At 39.4% G+C, this 20,670-nt stretch overlaps 1 protein-coding gene across 1 annotated transcript in view; it reads left to right on the forward strand.

Moving 5' to 3' along the window:
• The window catches only part of PLA2G4A (phospholipase A2 group IVA), a 147,473-nt gene that overhangs the window by 91,299 nt on the left and 35,504 nt on the right, over positions 1–20,670 (forward strand). Inside the window, exons 8-10 of the mRNA XM_037035116.1 lie at positions 7,887–8,023; positions 14,483–14,705; positions 15,648–15,762. Of these exons, the coding sequence (XP_036891011.1) occupies positions 7,887–8,023; positions 14,483–14,705; positions 15,648–15,762 (475 nt within the window). The remainder of the gene's footprint in view (positions 1–7,886; positions 8,024–14,482; positions 14,706–15,647; positions 15,763–20,670) is intronic.

Genomic DNA, 20,670 nt, shown 5'->3' on the forward strand with positions numbered 1-20,670 from the left:
GAGGAGATGCAGGTTGAGAAGAAGGTTTGGATGAAAACATTCAGTTTGAGCTGTTCAGTTAGAATTGAAGGTGGGGAATATTATTGCAGGTATCCAGTCGGCCTGTTCTTTGGTTGTCCTTCTCGAAAGGAGAGTTGTTGCTATCACAACCCCTGGGCCCTCCTTGTTTTGTGAAAAGGGATCTTTTTGGGAAAACGAAATTTGGCCCGATAGTCATGCAAATTAGCTTCTTTTGGCAACAGATGGAGAATGAGGTAATTACGTTTTTCTCTAGGATATTTGTCAGAAATATGAACTTCATGTTTTTGGAAGTTATTCTTAGAATTGAACCTTTTGTTGTAGTTTTGGTTTTGCTTTAGACCTTTTTCTCTTGGCAGAAAAAAATTAGTTTAGATATATTCAGCACCACCCATTCCCACAACACAAGTAACATTTTCCTATTTTTATATTACTCCTGGGCCGAGGGTGTCTTCAGTCCCCACTTCCCTCGCTCCCTGCCAAGATCTTCACTTTCTATTCAGGACTAGCTAAATGGCCTCTCTAAGTTTTCTGGAGGAGCATGCTATTGTGACAACTTGTTAAATAAGAACATTTCTCCTCAATTTTCAATGCAGAGACTGGTCTGTCTTCTTCACAGTTTTCAACAGATAACATCTAGCTTAAGATCTCAGTTTTTCACAGAACTAATACCAATAATTCTGACATGTATACGGAACCCCAGAAGACACGAAAGAGCCAAAGCAATCTTGAGAAAGAAGAACAAACTTGGAGGTATCTTACTCCCTAATTTCAAAGTATATTTCAAGGTTATAGTAATTAAAACAGTATGGTACTGGCACAAAAACAGACACATGGATCAATGGAACTGAATAGAGAGCCAAGAAATAAACCCATGCTTATACGGTCAGTGAATCTTCTGTAAAGGAAGCAAGAATATACAATGGGGAATACAGTCTCTTTTGTAAATGGTGTTGGGAAAACTGGAAAGCTATGTGCAAAAAACTAAACTGGACTTCTTTCTTACGCTGTATACAAAAATAAACTCAAAATGGATTAAAAACCTAAATGCAAGACCTGAAACCATGAAACTCCAGAAGATAATACAGGAAGTGAAATCTTTGACATTGGTCTGAGCAATATTTTTTTGGATATGTCTCCTCTAACAAGAAGAGTAAAAGCAAAAATAAACAAATGTGACTATGTCACTGTAAAAAAGATTATACAGTGAAGAAAATCATCAGTGGAACAAAATGGCAACTTACTCAGTGGAAGAAGATATTTCCAAATGATATACCCAATAAGAAGTTACTATCTAAAAATATATAGAATGTATACAACTCAGCATCAAAGACAATCTAATTAAAAAATAGGCAGAGGACTCATATGGACATTTTACAAAGAAGATACACAGATGGCCAACCTACCAATGAAAAGATGCTCTAATATCACTAATATCACTAATCATTAGGGAAATGCAAGTCAAAACCACAATGAGATATGACCACATCCCTGCCAGGATGGCTATTATAAAAAAGACAAAAAAATTGAGCATCTTCATGAGGATGTGGAAAATAACGTCTTGGTGAGGATGTGGGACTAACAATTGGTTCAGCCACTGTGGAAAATAGTATGGTGGTCCCTCAAAAACTTCTGGTGGTACGGAAGTTCAAGAAGTACACCTGGTTTTGCATTTTGCTTAAAAGGAGACATAAGATACAATTACATACAGATTCCTGGTCTGTGGCCCATGGCTTGACTGTATGTTTAAGGACTTTGAAGATACTCGATTAGAAAATTCGTGACGAAGAAGCTTCTCTGAATGGATGAGAAATGTGAAGATACTTGTGTCCTATGTCCATGCCCACCAAAGGGTGTCCTCAGCAGAGAAGGATTTTAACGATAGTATGATCCCTGTCCTTGACGAAAAGGGCCATGGAAATAGTGGCCACGGTGGCAGGGATGGAGGTGGCGTTTGGACTCAGCAAGACGGACTTCCGTTCACCATGGCTGATCTGCTACAGCTGCTGTGGGGAGCTCCATCTGCGTGAGGTGGAGATCAGCACTGAACAGCCCATATGGCACCATGCCCCAGGGTGGTCAGCCAGCTACCTGGTGACATTGATTACATTGGCCCAGTTGTATCATGGAAGGGGCAGTGTTCTGTTTTTATCTGAATAGATGCTTATTCTGGATATAGATTTGCCTTCCCCGCACTCAAAGCTTTTGCCAAAACTACCATCTGTGGACTTACAAAATGCCTGTACGAGGCCATAATATTCCACCCAGCACTGCTTCTGATCAAGGAACTAACCTCAAAGCCAACGAAGCATGGCCGTGGGCCCGTGTGATGGAATTCACCTGCCTTGCTCATGTTTTTTTCCGCCATCCTGAGGAAACTGGCTTGACGGAACAGGGCAATGGCCTTTTGTAGGCTCCTGGCTCTGGAGCCCACTGGCCCATAGTGCAGCTTTGAACTTGTCATTTTTTATAACCACATGAGCCCTAACACAGGAGCCAATGAGGAAAAAAAAAGTCTTTATGGAATTGTCAGACCTTAAAAATTTAAGGAAATGTAAAAAAAAATTTTTTTTGAGCTCTTTAGAATTTTCTTTTGCAAGGGAGGAAATTAATAATATCCATCAGCTCATGCATCAGAATCATTTAATCCAAACCAGAAGGTTTTTGGTAAATGAAAATTCATTTCTTGTAATCATGTGGCAGAAGTATGAGAAATATCCATTGATACCATTTACACGTAAATCGTGTTGCTGTTCGTTCTAAATATAACCTAAGAACTCTCCACAGCATTTATCTGTTGAGTTCTAGATTTAGAGCCAGGACCAACAGCTGCACTTTGTAACTTCCCAGTTGTTTTTTGAAAGTTATATCTGAATGAACCAGACTATTAAAAGATTCAAAATTAGGTGTCGTTTATTGCATGAAGTTGTACTGAAGTATCATCTGAACTGACACATGGATCTGAAACACAATTTAGCTAAATATCAAATGGTTTTTCTCAGTAAAGATTACTCAGTTTCTGAGCAATGAGATAAGGAAAGCGTATAAATTATGGTATCACTTTGCATTCTGGTTCTGCTACTTATTTCAGCTATCCGTGTGGGCAAGGTATTATATGTGCATGGAGTACCTCTTCCTCTCAAAATCAGAAATAATGTGATCTCCTTTTGAGGGCTGTGAGAGTTACATGAAATACGTTAAGGAAAAGAGCTGATTTTAGCCCTAACCTGTGTGGCTCAGTTGGTTGGGCATCATCCCACAAAGAAAGAGTTCGCTGGTTTGGTTCCCAGTCAGGGCACGTGCCTGGGGTGTAGGTTTGGTCCCCGGTCCAGGCATGTACAAGAGGCAACCAATCAATGTTTCTCTCTCTCTCTCTAAAAAAATAAAAATAAATTAAGCAGAGCTTATGCTACTGTCAGGCACAACACAGTATTTTGTAGAGAGGTCTAAGTTCCCTTTCTTTTTTATAGTTAATAAAAACTATATTTGTTCAGTTCTACACCTCGTTTTCTATATGAGTTACAGAAAACGTGTTAGAGTGTAATTAGTAGCCACAAGCTTCAAATTCGTTGTTAAATTTACCCATTGTTTTGACACATACATAAATCAGCTGAGTGCATGGAAAAGCTTCTGTGCCTCAGGTCACCGTTTGTTGTAGAGAAAGCTGTTGGAACCAGAGGGGAGCGGAGATATTTAAAATCTTTGGAGTCTGGCAAACCCAGCTTTGCCACGACAGAGAAACAATCTACAGGAGACCTCTTTATGACTTTGCCACAATAGAGAAATGATCTCCTTTGTGTTTTAATTACCCTTTCTTTTAAAAGGAGGTATTATTTATTTCATACTGTTGTGAAAATCAAATGATACGATGCATACAAACAGACGAGCTCGTGCAATAAATCGAGCTGGTAATTATATTCTTAGAAATCATTCCATTATTTGATCATTCAATTTTTTTATGTACAAATATCTGACATTTCCTTTTATCTGACAGCAACCTGAAATATTTGATTTAAAAATCTTACCTGAATTGCTACAAAGCAATAGTGAACACAATGGGTTAGATAACACACGAATTCCTGTTTACGCACTGTCCGTTTCCAGAAAATTTCTAACATCGTGAAACAAGTGCCCAGAAGTCTGTGTTGGGCTACCATCATGCAGAGAACATCTGGGAGCTGTTTTCTCAGGATGAGAGGAGGCCTTATGTTCAGTCTTCCAACTTCTCTGATTAAACCTCCCTCTGAACCACAGACAGCACGGGTTGTGTGTTGTGTGTTGAAAAAACCAGTGTAATCTGTTACTAATTTTTTTCCTCCAACTGACCTGATTTTTATCAGGCTTCATGTTCTTTTCAATAATGCAATGTTATAAGCAACCAAATCAATGGGCTCCAATGCCCCTAAATTATTTTTAGTATAAACAGTCCTCTACTTCCTACAGTATCAACCTTGACTTTCCCCCCCTTAAAGCCCTTCAGAATCTTATTTTTCCCATCTCTCTAGTGTGCTCCTGCTACAATAAGACTGGTGTTTTGGTCCTAAAATCGCATACCCTTTCCTGCTTAGGCCTGCCTTGGACTGCCCTTAAGTGCAATACTTGGCACATAGCAAAGGTCAATGTTTGCTATATTATTATTGCTACTGTTATTATGATATTGTTTATAAGCTTAAGTCTTCTTTCCAGGCAAATTCCTCCTGCTCGTTCTAGCCTTTTATTTGGCTTCCTTACACTCACTCTTGCAGTTAACATGCCAGACAAGGTTTTAGGAACTTAGATATGTTTTACTTTACTTACAATTTTAAAATCCACATTCTGAGAACATTCTGTTTGCCTGAATACACACAGGTTCAAAGCCGTTTAGGTGACCCATTGAACTGAACTGGTGGAATGTGTTTTCATGAATGAAGTCTCCAATTCACATCTCATTGGATGGCGAGGGTCTTTCCATCTGAGGCCACTCTGTTCTGGGGAAGAGCCCTGGGTTAGGGCGTTAGTTCCAGGCGCTCTGTCCTGTCACTGTTCTATGTCCACAGACTCCGTTGCCTTATAGAAGAGTTCTATAGGCTTTATGGTCCTTCCAGTTCTAAACTAATGATTCCATGGCTAAGTGTATTTATCACATTGGTAAGCGAACACCCCAGGGTTTGGGTCCAAGTGCTTGGAACACAATACGTTTGAGTTGTGTATTCTGCATTCCGAGGTCGAGAATGATATTTCTCCTTTAGCCTAGTTTTGTACTCTGGTACCTTCTCCTGGGTAATGATGACAGTATCATCTGTCATGAGGAGAAGTAGAAACCCTAACTGTCTGACCCCACTCCTTCCTCGTTCACTCCTGTCATCAGACCGTATGTTAAAGGTTCTCCATATAAATGTACCTTGAGTCTATGTCCCTGTTTATAAGCTTAGCTTTCCTGGTAGAAGGGAGGAGGGATCATTGCATCTCATTCACATCTCAGAAGAAAACTTAAAAATGGGATTCTTAGAGGAAGATGGAACCGTCAGAAGTACCCCAGCTCATCTGTGCACATGTGCTCTGTGAGCCATATGTTTATTCTTAAAATCAGATTTTTGTCACAAACAGAAAACAAATCTGATAGCAGTATGACCATGTTGATCGAACTTGAATTTGATACCCTGGTCACAGCATCGTGTCCTGGTTCAGGTTCTGCCTTCCAACCTTTGTTTCCTCCTCTCTTACAAAGCTCTGGACTGCTTTGGAATCTAGTATATTTTGCTACACTAATTATGGTCTTCTATCTATGATTTTTGTCTCAGTAATTATTATTATTGGAAAACAACGTCAAGCAAAATGCACCCCTTCTCAGCAGTGCGACTGTACCTCTGCATCCGCCTCTGACTGTCCAGCAAAGATTTCCATCCATCTGCTCCATCGTTCCCATTCCCTTCCTGTCCCCCAGCTGCCTTGTCCTCAGCAGGCTCAAGACGTTTTCTGCTGTTGGATTGCACTCGACATGTCCCTGATGCTCTAGCACAGAGGTTATTCATCTTTTTGGTCTCAGACATCCTTTACACTCTTAAAAATTATCAAACACTTCTGCCCTGGCTGGTGGAGCTCAGTAGATTGAGTGTGGGCCTGTGAACCAAAAGGTCACTGGTTCGATTCCCAGTCAGGGCACATGCTTGGGTTGCGGGCCGGGTCCCCAGTTGGGGCCATGTGCGAGGCAACCACACTTTGATGTTTCTCTTCCCCTCTTTCTCTTTCCCTTCCCCTCTGTTTAAAGATAAATAAAAGCATAAAAAATATATCAAACACTTCTAAGAGATTGTGTTTATATGGGTTATATCTATGAATATTTACTGTATTAAAAAGTAAAACAGGAATTTGATTAAAATATGTATTCATTTATTTTAAATCAGTCAATTTCATCTTACTATAAATAACATATTTTACGAAATTAACAGTATTCTCCAGAGCAAAACTAAAGTGCAAAGGGCAGTTTTACATTTTTACAAGTATCTCCGTTGTTTTCCTTAACAGGAGACTACTGGATTCTCATATTTGCTTTTGAATTCAGTCTGTTGCTGTATCACACACCTCATGTGGTCTCTGAAAAAGCTCCACTGCACACTCATGAAAGAATGAGAATGAGAAAAGGCAAATAACATTTTAGTGTTATTCTGAAGATAGTTTGGCTCTGCGTACCCCCTGAAAGCTACACACACATTGAGAACTGGCGCCTCAATGCATCAAACAGCCACCTCTCTAGAGCAATCGTAGGTTGAGGCCCCAAAGAAAATGACAATGTTTCTGTCTTCAAACAAACACTCTTGTGTTATAGGCATGCTACAGGCAGCCTGTGTTTCTCCATTTTACTGTAAAAACCCTTCATTGTCTCGTGTTACTCTTTTTTGCCAGAACAGCCTACGCCCCTGCCCTCCCTGTTAAATAGGTATGCATTAAAAGTTAAGTCCAGGTTTCTCCTTTGTCTATGAAGCTTTCTCCACCTGAGCCTGGATACAGGAGCCTGGGGTTTGACTGCTGACTTTGGTTGCATGACCCTGAACAGGATTTTTAAGGTCTTGGTTTCAAGTGCTTTGGTTTCCTCATCTGTAAAAGAGAAACTTTATAGGAATTTTGTAAGGCTCAAAGACAACTTCTGTAAAACACTAAGAATAGTTTCTATTAGATATTAAGGGCTTCATGAATGTCATTTATCCCTGTTTTTTATTGTCATCATAATTTTGTATATCTACCCCACTTAAAAAAGTGTATTTCCCAGATCCACCCATGAAACCCAGAGACCACTTATTCAGATTTATTGTATGAATTCAAGAATAGAGAAATAAACTTTGTAGGTATGGTTAAGTTGATTAAATTCTGTTTTCTGGCTTAAAGAATAACATATATTTTGAAATAAGCTGAGCATAAAGGAGTGTAAGAATTCTGGGCCAAGAAGGAAGGATGCTTCCCTAACTACAGACCACCAGCTAGTAGATCTCATTGAAGTGACAATATCCTTTCAGAATTTCCATCTGCAAAATGGGCAACTGTTTGTTTGGTCACCTTACAGGAGTTTTGAGAAGGGTCAAATTAAAAATGTGCACCCAAAAGCAAGCCAAAAACTGCCAAGGGTGGGGCACATATAGAGAATTTTTATTGTTATTATTATCAAATATAGCTGGTCGATCGTTTTAATAATGCCTGCTTTCTAAGAGACATTAATTCTTGATTTTAGTATAGGAACCATTCTTTTCTTATAAAAAAAGTAGACATGGTTAAGGTATAAGTGAACTTAACTCTTTATTACCAAGTGTGGAACATACAACGTAAACATTGAAACTGAAAGGAAATGCATTTCATGGTTTTACTTTGCACGTGACCTTTGTGTTTCGCCTTTCCAGGTGCCTGTGGTGGCCATCCTGGGCTCAGGTGGGGGTTTCCGAGCCATGGTGGGATTCTCCGGCGTGATGAAGGCTCTGTACGAGTCGGGAATTTTAGATTGTACTACCTACGTTGCTGGCCTTTCTGGCTCCACGTGGTTGGTATACATTTTACATCTTAGTTTCCTCATCCTCAATGTTGAGCCTTAATCTGCCTGAAACATTAGGAGGGAAAAAAGAGTATTTAGAAAAGCGAACACTAACGGCAAATGATTGAAATGGTCTGGCTTGATGCAATAATTGGCTTCTGAAACGTGTGTTTGAAGGCGAATTCCTAACTAATGATGACCCTTGTCACCAATCCATTCCTTTGAAGCCTGTCTGCAACTTAAAATGTAGTGAAACATAAAATTAGGAATATATGAATTCAGATAATTCTGTGTAAATAGCACAGAAGTGGAATAACCCACTCCACCCATAATTAATTTAATCTTCCTATAGGTTGCTGAAGTGTACTGTTTCTGTGATTATGTCTACGTCTACATGATTCACCTGATATTCATATTCTTCTTGAGGACAAGTAAACTGAAATGTAGGATACCTTAATATACAGAAGGAGACCAACTTTTGAGTGCAGAAATGTAACAAATTTCACTGCTTTGTATTGAATGAGGAAATGAATCCTTTAAATGTACTTAAGCTCAGCTACACTTGGCTGGAGAGTAAAAGCATATTTATAGATGATATTTGTACACTGTAGATTTGCCTTTTCCAAACATAAACATTTTCTAAGGAGCGACTGCACACATTTTGGGTTGCCTACCACAATTAAGCACGCTGAACATCAACGAGTAGACATGCCTAGACATGTCAAACCAAGGTGTCACCTTATGACAAATGTCTAACATTGACTTGTAAGGCCTTTTAGTCACTCAGCCATAGGCAAGCTCATCTATCATAACATCATATTACATATGTCTAAAATGTTAAAATTTCAGTGCCTTCTCAGTCTGTGACACAGATATTAGCTTCTTTTCGCTTTTCAAGAAAATTTGACTCGGAAGCCAAAGGATTTATCCAAGATTACTAGCAGCGCCAGAAAATAAATTCTGGCTTTTGATTCCCTCTTCTAGGATTCTTTCAGCTAAACCATAACCTTTTCTTGGATGTTATTTATTCTCCACGGAGGTTCATATTTAATGAATCTATAGTGTCTTAAACATTTTGAACCAGATTGTTTAGCTAGAAACAAAAACCTAGAACCCCGGTCACCAACTTCTTGGTATGTACAGTCCAAATAATTTATCTGAGAGGAAGGGTATAACCCACCCTCCTTTTCCTTGAAGGGAAAGCAGGCACCTGCCTGTTTGATGAGTAATGACATGAAAACACTTGGACCCGTAGATTAATTTGCCTACTCAAGCGTTTTATTTTTACTCTTCAGGTGGTTTTCGTCCTCTATATTCATGTCACAGAGATTTAGGTCCCTGTGGTCTCTCACTGGCTGAAACATTGCAAGATGCTTACTTTCTAAAATTCATGTAGTAAAGAAAGACAGGGCCTTGTGTGCTGATTTGGGGGTGTAAGAGTGTATGTTTGGGCTCAATCAGAGTTTCAGGCATCGCTTTGGTTGTAGATTTGGGGCAGCATCCTACGTTCTCCTGTCAGAGTGCTGAAAACAAGTCCTGCGAAAGGTCATTAAGAGAGCTTTAAATGTTATAGGCCGATCATTTAAATATTACACGCCCCATGGACATGTCTATAAAAACTTCTGCTCTGTCCTTCAATGTCTCATTTTCTCCAAGATCACTCTGATTTATTCCATTTCCTTAAAAACCGTTCACTCCTAAAGTCTTTACAAGTCCATTTTCACACAGAGATCACCCAATTTCCAACTTGAATGGTGGTTTTGAAGTGTATTCCCCTGAGGTTGGGGGTTGAGACCGTGCCCCCTGGCGGCCCGTTGGTGTTCACTGCTCTGGCTCCTCCACGTGGTCTGTACTACTTTCTTTGCCTTCCTCCTTAATGGGAGCTTTCCTCTGGGGCCTGCCTTCTGTTCCACGACAGCTACACGTCCTCCCTTGGTCCTTGCAGCACCTTCTGTCACTTCAGTTATTGCCACCAATAATTGCATTCACGAAACTCTAGAACACGCCGAAAGTTAAAGGACCAAAAAAAAAAAGGTAACCTTAATGGACAATGTAAAGTAGCTATCAGATAAGAGAATCAAACTAAAGGTGAATTCCAGAGATCAAGGGTGAAGAGTGCTTCATGCGTAGTGGGTATTTTAATGGAGTACAGATCTGTGGGGGAGTTTAGCTTGGAACTGGGATTGGAGATCACCAGTGGTTTTAACAAGAACCACTAGATACAGTAAATAAAGGCTGCATTTGATCGTGAAATTTCAAATGAGAAGCAAATAGAAGGTGAAAGAAGGAAAGGTAGGAACATGAGTGTATTCTTTCAAGGGCAATATGGGACCGGGCAAGGGTTTTTGTTTTGTTTTCAGAATATAAGAGATTTGAGCTCTTTTGTAAGAGTCTGTAGTGAAGGGAATAGTGTAGAGGGATAGATGGAAGCCAAAGAAATAGATGGATCGGGGATGGAAAAGGATTCAGGTGGAGACAGGACAGGAGGAGATAAAAAGCACTAATGCCCTTAACCATGGGAGGGAGATGCACTTCCGGAGAGGAAAGAAAAGGTGGTCGGGATGATTCATGCTAAAAATTCTCTTGGAGAGTATGAGTGAGGAGGTAAAAAGTTCAGAGGAAGGAATTCGGAAAGACTTAGAAAAACAAATTACACTCCATGTGTGCAAGTTTATATTGTGCTGATACGTGACCATGACTGGGCACCGATGAGGTAATACAGAGTGTCTAGAGCAGTTCTGGACCTCCCCAAAAGTTTTCTGTGATCACAGAAGAGTTTTATGTAGGACAAAAGCTTCCCTTGTTATTGTAATTGCTCCTGCCTTTATGATAAGTATGTCTGAGATTGTTTTTGGATGATGCTCGTTATTCATTCATTAAACACCCGTATTAGCCAACTGGAGAGCTGACGTGAGTGGGTTAAGAGAATCATGGCAGGAACCCTGGGTTCTCTTACTCAGCTCCCCTCTGTCCCTCAGTCCAGCCATTCACACGTAGCATCCTAAGAGGCTGCTGGACGTGGACTGCCTTGTGTGTATGGTAACACCATCTAAAGAGAGACGGGCGCAGCTCTGCCTGTCTAGACAGTGGAGTACAATTCATTAAACTGCCCACCATGGAATTTAAGAATGAGAACTTCCAGCTCAACACTCAGAAGATTTCCTGGAATACTGAAAAAGGAAACAACCTTAACAGACGTTGTCGTGTAAGAGGTGACAGGCTAAAAGATCAAAATGTCTGCTAGAGAAAATATGTTCTTTGAGGTGTGGCCTATTCTTGTCTTGTTCTCTAACGAATCTTCCCCACTTATTACATGTTTCATGACTCGATGATGACTTGCGTGCAGAGTTACATTTGGGGGAAACAGTTAATGTAAGGGTTTCTTTAAGATTTCAGGAGAAGTGCTTCCCACATGTCAAAAGTCTTCTCGAGTCATTCCGAATATGGGTTGTCTTTTTGAAGCACAGAAATTCTAAAGGTTTACCCCTGAAGAGTCTGATTTGGCAGGTCCTGGGGCAGGGGGCAGGCACTGATATTTTAAATCATTGGCTATGTGATTCGGAGACAGGGATGGAACTGAGAAGTTCTTTTCTCCAGCATAGTTTAGCTTTAAAAAATTTGTGCTTAACCTAAAAATGCATTCATATGGAGAGTATGAGGTGTCCTCTCATATAAACTATGTTGAACAATTAGAAGCAAATATTTTCAGATTGAGAGATAAGTAGAGGACACTTTCATTTACTAATGAACAATTCACAGAGGCCCTGATGGGTCTAAGACACTCAGTCTTTGAAACTTGATTGGTATAATTGAGAATCATTTATTGTTAAAGAGATGAAAGTTAAGGCTTAGCTATAGGGATGCAGATTGGGGTGATGTTTGTGTACCTCGGAGGACTGTGCATCCCCAGAAGCCGGCCACAGCAGAACCCTGCGGTGGTGCAGTCACAGGCACGCAGAAAGCCATCGAAGGAAAACCGGCAAATTGTCTCCCACTTTATGTTTAGCTCTCACTGAAGCCAAAACCCAAGTCTTGGATGTCGCCACAATGACATCGTGAAAAATCTGTCCAACTCACATTAGTGAATTTAACGGAACGAGCAGAGAACCCCAGACCAATGTCAACAGTTGAAATACTCCAGTCCTTCTGGCTCTCACTGGGGCTTGTGTCCTCACACCAACTGCCTCACGAGAGGGGAAGAAATAGAAAAGGGCGGTGGGGGAAGGGGAGAGACTCCCTCTGTCAATGAGTTTATTTCAGCCTTTAGAGAACAGAGATGGACTGTAACCATTCCACATGGAGCAAAAAGAGAGAAAATACATTTTGAGGCCTGGCTTTTGAGTGAGCTCCCAAACCAGGAGAAAGATTTTCACAGTCTAGATGCAATGGCTAACATTGGAAGGAAGAGGACTTTCAGATCTTGCTGGAGGCGATCCATGGGCCGAGGAATTGACAGAATCATAGGGTAATTCACTTAAAGACTTGCTAAACATACGAATAGAAGGAAGTCTTAGGTAGTGCAAATGAGATTTGAGTAATGACATCACCCTGCTGACCAATTAGAAATGACAACTTCCAATAGTAGAATGATTATATCATTTCCCTTTCGCCTACCTTCATAAAAAATCATTCTGTGGTGAAATTGAAGTATATCCTGAATAGTTCCAGAATTGACCCTTTACAGGCTCAAAAGGATTTTTTTTTTAATTTTCTTCTTTTTATCATGTCCAAATGAGACCAAATCATTACACCAATGCGTGTCTTTACTTAAAAGTATGGTGAAGTCCAGAAAATCAGATCTTTGTCGTTTTGGATGACTCATATGTTAGACCTTGGGGTAACTATAGGAATGGGTAGACTCTGTATCTCTCAGGCAATCTAATATTTTTAAAATAGATACTTTGTGATTGTACCAGGTTTGCGTTCAGAGCAAGTCCATTTGATTTTTCTTTCCCACATATTTGTGGGAAATGTTGTGAATCCAATTCATGTGATAAATACTTTCTAAGAATTTAACGTGTTTTTTCAGGCATGTGTTCCATTTTGGGTCTGTTATTACTCTCTACGTGTTAACTTATAAATATTCTTAATTTGTCTTCAAAGAACTCTGAATCCAACAAGAAATTCTAACTTGATGGGAAGTGGGAATAGTTTAGTCTCTATGAAATAAGATCTTACTTAAAAGTTTTTAAAAATAGCACCTATCAGGGAGAGGACAAATTTTAAATGCTAGTTCTTCTGTTATTAATTGGAGAATTGTGAATATGTTACTTAAATTCAGCAATCCTCTCCTTCCTTGTCTTTAAAATAGAAAAATTAAAAGCTATTGCCAAGTCTCCGAGATAATAGCTTAAGGGCAATTAACCAACACAGGCCTAGAACAACCCTGAAGGGAAGAGAAGCCATTATGGTAGGCATTTTTATTTGAATGTTTTTTTATTTTATTTGAATGTTTCCTTGGCAGGAAACAGGAGATTAAAATGTGTGCTCTTTTCTCTTTGGTTGTATGAAGTGGTGGAGTATTTCTTTCTTTCTTCTTTTATTCTTTCAGTTTAGCAGTCAAAAAATTGTGCTTGCCATGTATCAGGCATTTGCCAATCATTGAAGATAAAAACAAACAAACAAAAAATGCCCCCCCCCAATTTTCCCTGTAAGAGATCACAGCTTATTAAAAGAGACAGATAGGTAAACTAATAATTAATATTTGGTAAGACAGCTACAGTGCTAGGGATATTAGTCCACAGGAAAGATGGTGGTAACTGCATGTTCACTGTCTAAATATCAAGTATCAAGGCACAGGGTAATTTCTAGTGTCCCTAGATGTGACCAAATGGCTGATGGCCAAGAATCTTTACAAGAAAGCCTTTGTCTTAAAGACCTACTGCTCTTCAGGATTTCACCATCAGATTTGTATACTCAGAAATTCTGAGACCTATAGTTGGCCAATGGACAGTTAGAAACTGCATTTCTTAACATTAGACATTTACAATCCTCATACAGCACATTTTCTACCTGTAGACAATCATCATCAAAAGTCACATTGTCAGATTGCTAGACTAGTATTATATTCAGATAAGTCAATTTACTTAGACGACTCAGAGGAGTTGTGTCCTTGGTCTCTGGTGGGGATGTCCGTTCCTGGAGGAGACTACTCAGTGGACATAGGCCCAGTAGGGCGCCGTCTCCTCTGGTCCGTGCATGCCAAGTCCAATGTTGCCTCTGAAACCTCTTCTTTCCGCGACTTCCATTGAAGACTAGCTCCTTTCGGATCAATGCATTCTTTCCTTAAATGGATTAATACCACCAACCATCCAGGTTGATGGTATTCAACCAGCTAATTAAGTACCAGCTCATTAAATTAGCCAATTCTACGATCCTTTATTTTTCTTAGGGCAAAGAGTGCCTGCATTCTTTGGAGATTATGTAATGCTCTTCATCTTTATGAATTATCTTCTGTTTTCTTTACAGGTATATGTCAACCTTATATTCTCACCCTGATTTTCCAGAGAAAGGGCCGGAAGAGATTAATGAAGAGCTCATGAAACATGTTAGCCACAATCCCCTTCTCCTTCTCACACCACAGAAAGTTAAAAGATACGTTGAGTCTTTATGGAAGAAGAAACGGTCGGGACAGCCTGTTACCTTTACTGATATCTTTGGGATGTTAATAGGAGAAACCCTAATTCACAATGTAAGCTATGGCTCATTCTACAACCCTTCTCATGCCTTCTCATGTCTATCATTATGTCTTACATAAAACAAAATGTGATATGTTTTGTAAAAGTCACTTGATTCAACGGATCCTATTAACATTGCGTACTGAGAGCACGTATTTCCTGCCATACGTAACTCTTCTACATTTCAAACGAGTGCTTGCTAATTTATTCTGTAGATCGGTTTTGATGTCAGGAAGTATTTTGCATTGTTTTTCTTTGGAAGAATACACCTTTGAGCTCTTCAGTTTCCACCTCCCCCCCCAAATGACAATCTCTTCAGAGAAGGAGGAGACCACGAGTAATATTTCAGTGGCAGAGTGAAAATGGAGGTTTCCTGGAGAAAGTCAGAAAACACAGTGAATTACATGGAGCAAAGTCAGACGACTATAGGGTGACATTTCGTCGAAAAACAAAGTGGGGAGACAGTGAGTCTGTGCCAGGAAATCTGGGGCTAAAGTCTGTTGGGGCTCTTTAGCTGCCAAATCATTCTCCACTTCACACGTAGACATAGGCCCCCCAAGATTTGGTGGTTTTTAGAATGAAGGTAATTACTTTCATGGAGCTTACCTTTTGTTGTTTATTCAAGACCCACAGATTTCTAAAAGTAATAAGATTTATTAGTATCTTGATTGAAGTGCTATTTTAAATCATTTTCTGCCTGTATCTGTTTCTAGCTGGCTCAGTGGGTTGAGTGCCAGCCTGTGAACCAAAGGGTCACTGGTTCAATTCCCAGGCAGGGAACATGCCTGGGTTGTGGGCCAGATCCTCAGTAGAGGGCGCTCAAGAGGCAACCAACCGTTGATATTTCTCTCCATCCCTCCCTCCCTTCCTTTCTCTCTAAAAATAAGTAAAATCTAAAAATCGAATTAATAAATAAATAAGAATAAAAACCCTTTCTTCCTTTCTTCTGTGGACAGAGAATGAACATGACTTTGAGTAGTTTGAAGGAAAAAGTCGATACAGCACAATGCCCTTTACCTCTGTTCACCTGTCTACATGTCAAGCCCGATGTTTCAGAACTGATGTTTGCAGGTATGGCACTTCTTCTTTCAGAACGTTTCCTGCTAACTTTGAACTGTGACTTCTAATAGTTTTCTTTAGAGGAAGCCATTTCAGTCACTTACTTTAATATATTTTGGGTAACAAAAACATTTGAAAATATAAGAAAACATAGAGCTAGGTGGTTTTCTGATTGAAGAGAATATTTCAGGAAACTAGTTACTAATATACCCTCGCTGATATTAGTGAACTAAAAAATTATTAAAAGTCATGAATATAATCAATAACTCAATTTTAATTACTCATTTCTCAAAAACGTTCAACAAGATAATATGCCTGGTGCTTTTAGGCAATGCAGTCTCTTTCTTGCTGCTGATATTTTAATTAAATTAGGTAACATGATATATGTTTATTATGCAATCCAGTCCTCTAATTTTTATAATTCAGCACCTGAATAGTGCTAATCTATATTTATGGCAGCTGGTGAACAAAATGCCCCTTTTTGTGAAGTCTAAGATGCAAATACTTGTTTCTTCTGTAGCTTTGCTTCTCGTTCTGTGCTCTAAAATTTTGTGGCATAGTCCTGGGAGCCTCTGCCTGTCCTGCTTTGCAGAGTGGCAGCATTTCTGACTGTGGCCAGTAAGGTTCATTGTGTTTTAAGGGAAAGTATCTCAGTGACATCAGTCACACAATGAGCTTAAAAAAAATCACTGTGAATGGCATGTAATTAACAATTTATATCCAGAATCCTTTCTCGGTTTTATTGATTCTCACTTTTTGTCCCAACCAACTACTTACTCTCAGGCAAGAACTTCAAATAGTTTATAAAAAATGGTACACCGGCAATGATTAATTCAATAAATGTTTATTAAGTCTCTTCAGTAAAATGTTTATCATGCTTATGGTTCAGAAAGCACTTCTCTTTATTATCTTTTTCAACTTTTACTACAACCCCACGAGGCAGAGATTTTTACCTATGCTTCGCAAAAGAAAAAGAGAAAACATCAGAAAGATTAAATGATTTGCATATTGCTACAGAGAAAGTAATAGCAGAGCTGAGACTCAGTCCCAAACAATCCTTTGTTCCTTTTATGAAAATATTGTCTTCTCTGATTACTGGCTGTGTAGAATAGGGTTTGCCAGGGCAAGCTGGAACTCCCCTCCCCCACCACAGAACATTGTTCTATAAAACCTTATAATCTGTTTGGAAATTTCACAAAAATTATTAAAGAACTGAAGGCACAAGAAGGAACAGAATGTTACTATGCACTATTCCCTTGACTAAGTTATATAATATCTTTTAGCCCGTTTCCTCTTCTGTTAAATAAAGATAAGACTCTCTTCATGGTGTTTTACTAAATAACTGAGATAAAGTATTTAAAGTAGTTTATTAAGGTTCAGTACATCTTAACAAGTGAGAGTGTTCTATGAAATCTGTATGACAAAAGTCAAAATTCTACCTCTGAAAGATGAATAGGATTGGTATATAAAAGAAACTTAATTATTAATTGGGGTAAGGCAAGCACTAGGAGTCTCGGGTAACCAAGGTATGCTTCGCAGCAATAAGAAACCACACCTTGACTGCAATGGGGTGTACGGGGGGAGTTAAGATTTATCATGTAAAAAAGCAAGTGCTGGGATTAAATTATTTTTGTTTTTTGCTTTCCCATAGCTGTTGTCTTGTGAGGTCTTGTAATGTCTGGAAATTGGCTAGTAAATACAACTAACATGCTAATTCAATCCATGCATAGGCAAATAAGCCGTCTCTTACCCCAGACACATTGTGAGATGGTCAAACAGACTTTGCTAGTTTGGAAGACTATCTTTTGTCCTCTAAGCTGAAATACCTTGGGTGGGTCATTTATCTTCTCTGATTCTTATTCTTCTCATCATTTAAAAAAAAGGTTTATTTTACAGAACGATTATGACAATCCCATGAAATATGCATGAGACCGCATATGATTTAAAAACATAAAAATATCATAGTTTAATTACTATAGTTAGGATTTCACAGTCTCTTTTTATTCTGAACTTTTAGCAGCCATTCTCAGCAGAAAGTCTGACTAAAAGAATTAAAGAATCAATTATATTTCAGCAAGTGAATATTTGGGATTCATGTAAAGTGAGAAAGGGCTGTTTTATGCTCAGTTAGTAGGCTGAGGACTCAGAAATGTCTGATTTGGGCCATCTGACTAACTGTGATGATGTTACTGAGATAAAGAGGTACACCATTAACCTTCATTGTTAAGCTTTTGTGATAAAGGGGTTCAAGCTGTTTCTTCCAACAGAGCTGGACAAAGCCATCAAACATTAGTTTTGTGGATCTTGTACCCAGATAAGACAATCAAAGATGCAAGTTATGAGGATTTAAGTAACTTCAGTTATTGAGAAAAAAAGGGTGGAGACATGTCTGTAATGTATGCCTTTGAAATTTTCTTAGATTAAAGGTGGCTATTCAAGAGACAAAGTTGAACTACCTGAATTGTATTTTTGAAAGTCAAAGAACCATGTTAGCTTACAGGAGTGTTACCAACTTCAGCAATACGGAGCCTGCTTTTCTTTCCTCTTAGAATTGTTTTGACTGTTTTCCTCTTTTGAAGATTTTAAACAAATAAACACTGGCTGTTTGAACTATTCAATGTTTTTGACTCCTCCACTTCACTACATTGCTGACAGGATTTAAAACTTTCACTTTCAAATAGCCCCTGGTCAGTAAATGTCTTTTACTGGGCACACCTTATGAACTCAGGATCAGGTTAAGTTCTTTGACAGACACTAAAGTGGTCAAACTGGAGTACTCTTTCTCAAAAAAGTTACAGTTCCACTAACGACACAAAATAAAATTTGAAAAATGAATGAGGTGAAAAGTCGTCTTTGAACAGTATGAGCAATACTCAGAAAGTAAGTCAAAGGTACGCTTTGGGGAGAAAACAAAAAGCCAAAAACCACTCACCTCGGTATGAACTGGCGAAGTGTAGGTGGTATATTTGGGAAAACCATTAGTGCTAAGCAATAAAAAAAAATCTTAATACCAGACTGACGTTTTCATTCAGTTATGATGGTAATGGAAAATAGTGCTTTTGGGCAGGACAATACAATTCTTTAAGTAGTGTTTTTGATAAAAAGAATTTTGATGATTCCTATGAGCTTATTGGCAAGGAAAGAAACTGGGAGCAATGACATCACTGTTTTTGTAATAAGGTCCTGGAAACTAGGGAGATACTGATAAGGAAAGAGGGAGAAGATAAATGTGGAAAGCCTACAGGTGACTGGTGAGGTGTGCTGATGATTTGATGAGCTGTTAAAAGAATTTTTTTCTGGGCTGTGATGTCGTGGTTTACGGACACAGGTACGCTAAGTGGGAGGAGAAGTGATAAATTCCTTTACGCTAAATGGGAGGAGAAGTGATAAATTCCTTTCCAGGCAGCGGTAGTGGGATGTGATGACCGCCTGTCCAAGCCAACAGGCAGTCAGAAATGGGCAGATGGACATGTAGCAGGAAGGTTCAAGTTTGAAATGGACGAGCAAACAGCAAAGGAATGATAGTTAAACACCATCACGGCAAGGTCTTTAGTAGGGATTAGAGAGCAAATCTTACCTTTTGAGAACATCTGTAATCGACATGGATGCAAGCTACAGCATTAACAAAGAGCAGATCACTAGAGAAATAGGAACCAGGAAGTTGTTATGTGTCAGTACCCAAGGCAGAGTTGTGGAATTCCGAGATAGATTACTTGTAGTGATACAGAAATTTCCCTCACAGCCTCTGATTCATCTCCAGTCACGTCTCGCTAACGCCATGTAAATCACCGTGAAACACACCGCTACCTGATAAAGGGTGTAGGTGCCGTCGGCCTTGATTCAAAATGAATTATAAGTATGTTCTCATCATAACTGTGATTTCATTACCTCCACAGAAGTAGAAGGTTCTGACCCATCCCTGAGTCAATAATAAATATACAGCCACAATTTATTTTCTAATAATACTTCCTGGACAGATGTTTTAGAATTTAGAATATTTTAGATTTTAAAGTTCAAAAATATCTAGACTATATATTGCATAATATTCCCCCTGGGTCTTATAATTAAATGGGGTGATTTCTCCAGGATGGTGAAATCTAGGGTGATTTCCATAGGACGTATCTGTGTTTAGATTGAGAGGGATATGTAAAGATGAAGCCTTGCAGCATTTCAAGACTGTATTTTTTACTAAATGAGTTCAAGTCAGGCTTTTACCACCCTGTGGGGGGAGGAAACCTTGTGGATTTAGGAGTTCTTTGGATTCGGAGTTTTGCGGTGAGGTATACATAGACATGTTATCGTTTCAGAAATGGAAAGACTGAAATTGAAAATGAGGGAGGACGGAAGGTGATTGTTTATCCCGGGGTGGGTGGTGCGGGACTTTATGCTGTGTGGTCCACAAAGACCTTAAATCAAAGGTTAGTAAGAAGCAGCCTTCTAAATGCAGAAGAGACCGTGAGGTGGGAGTGAGCGTGGCGTCTGTAAGGACCGCTGAGGCCCCTGTGGCTAAAATGGACTCGAGTAAGACCAAACACGACAGGGGATTGGTTAGGGCGTGTGTTCAGACAGGGGGTGTGAGGCAGACCATCACGGCCATGTCTTTATTTGCAGGGCCATGGGAAGTCATTGGGAAGCCTTCAGCTGGTATTGGTGGGCTATGACTTGTATTTTTTAAAATACAAGTTCACTCTGCCTACGGCGTATCCAAAAGATAGGAAGGGAATGATAGAGATGTTCTGAGGGGCCGTTGTGGAGAATCAGGGAGAAAACATCATGTGTTGGACCAGTTTGGTCTTGGTGACGAGTGGATAAGGAGTCAGTTTCTAACCATATCTGATGATAGAGCCTACAGAATCTGGTATTTTGTATGTGGACTACAAGGGAAAGAGAACAACTAAGGGTACTGCTAAAGCAGGAATA

Source organism: Sturnira hondurensis, unplaced genomic scaffold (genome assembly GCF_014824575.4).
Source record: "Sturnira hondurensis isolate 20B ecotype Veracruz unplaced genomic scaffold, ASM1482457v3 Scaffold0022215, whole genome shotgun sequence".
NCBI lineage: Eukaryota > Metazoa > Chordata > Mammalia > Chiroptera > Phyllostomidae > Sturnira > Sturnira hondurensis.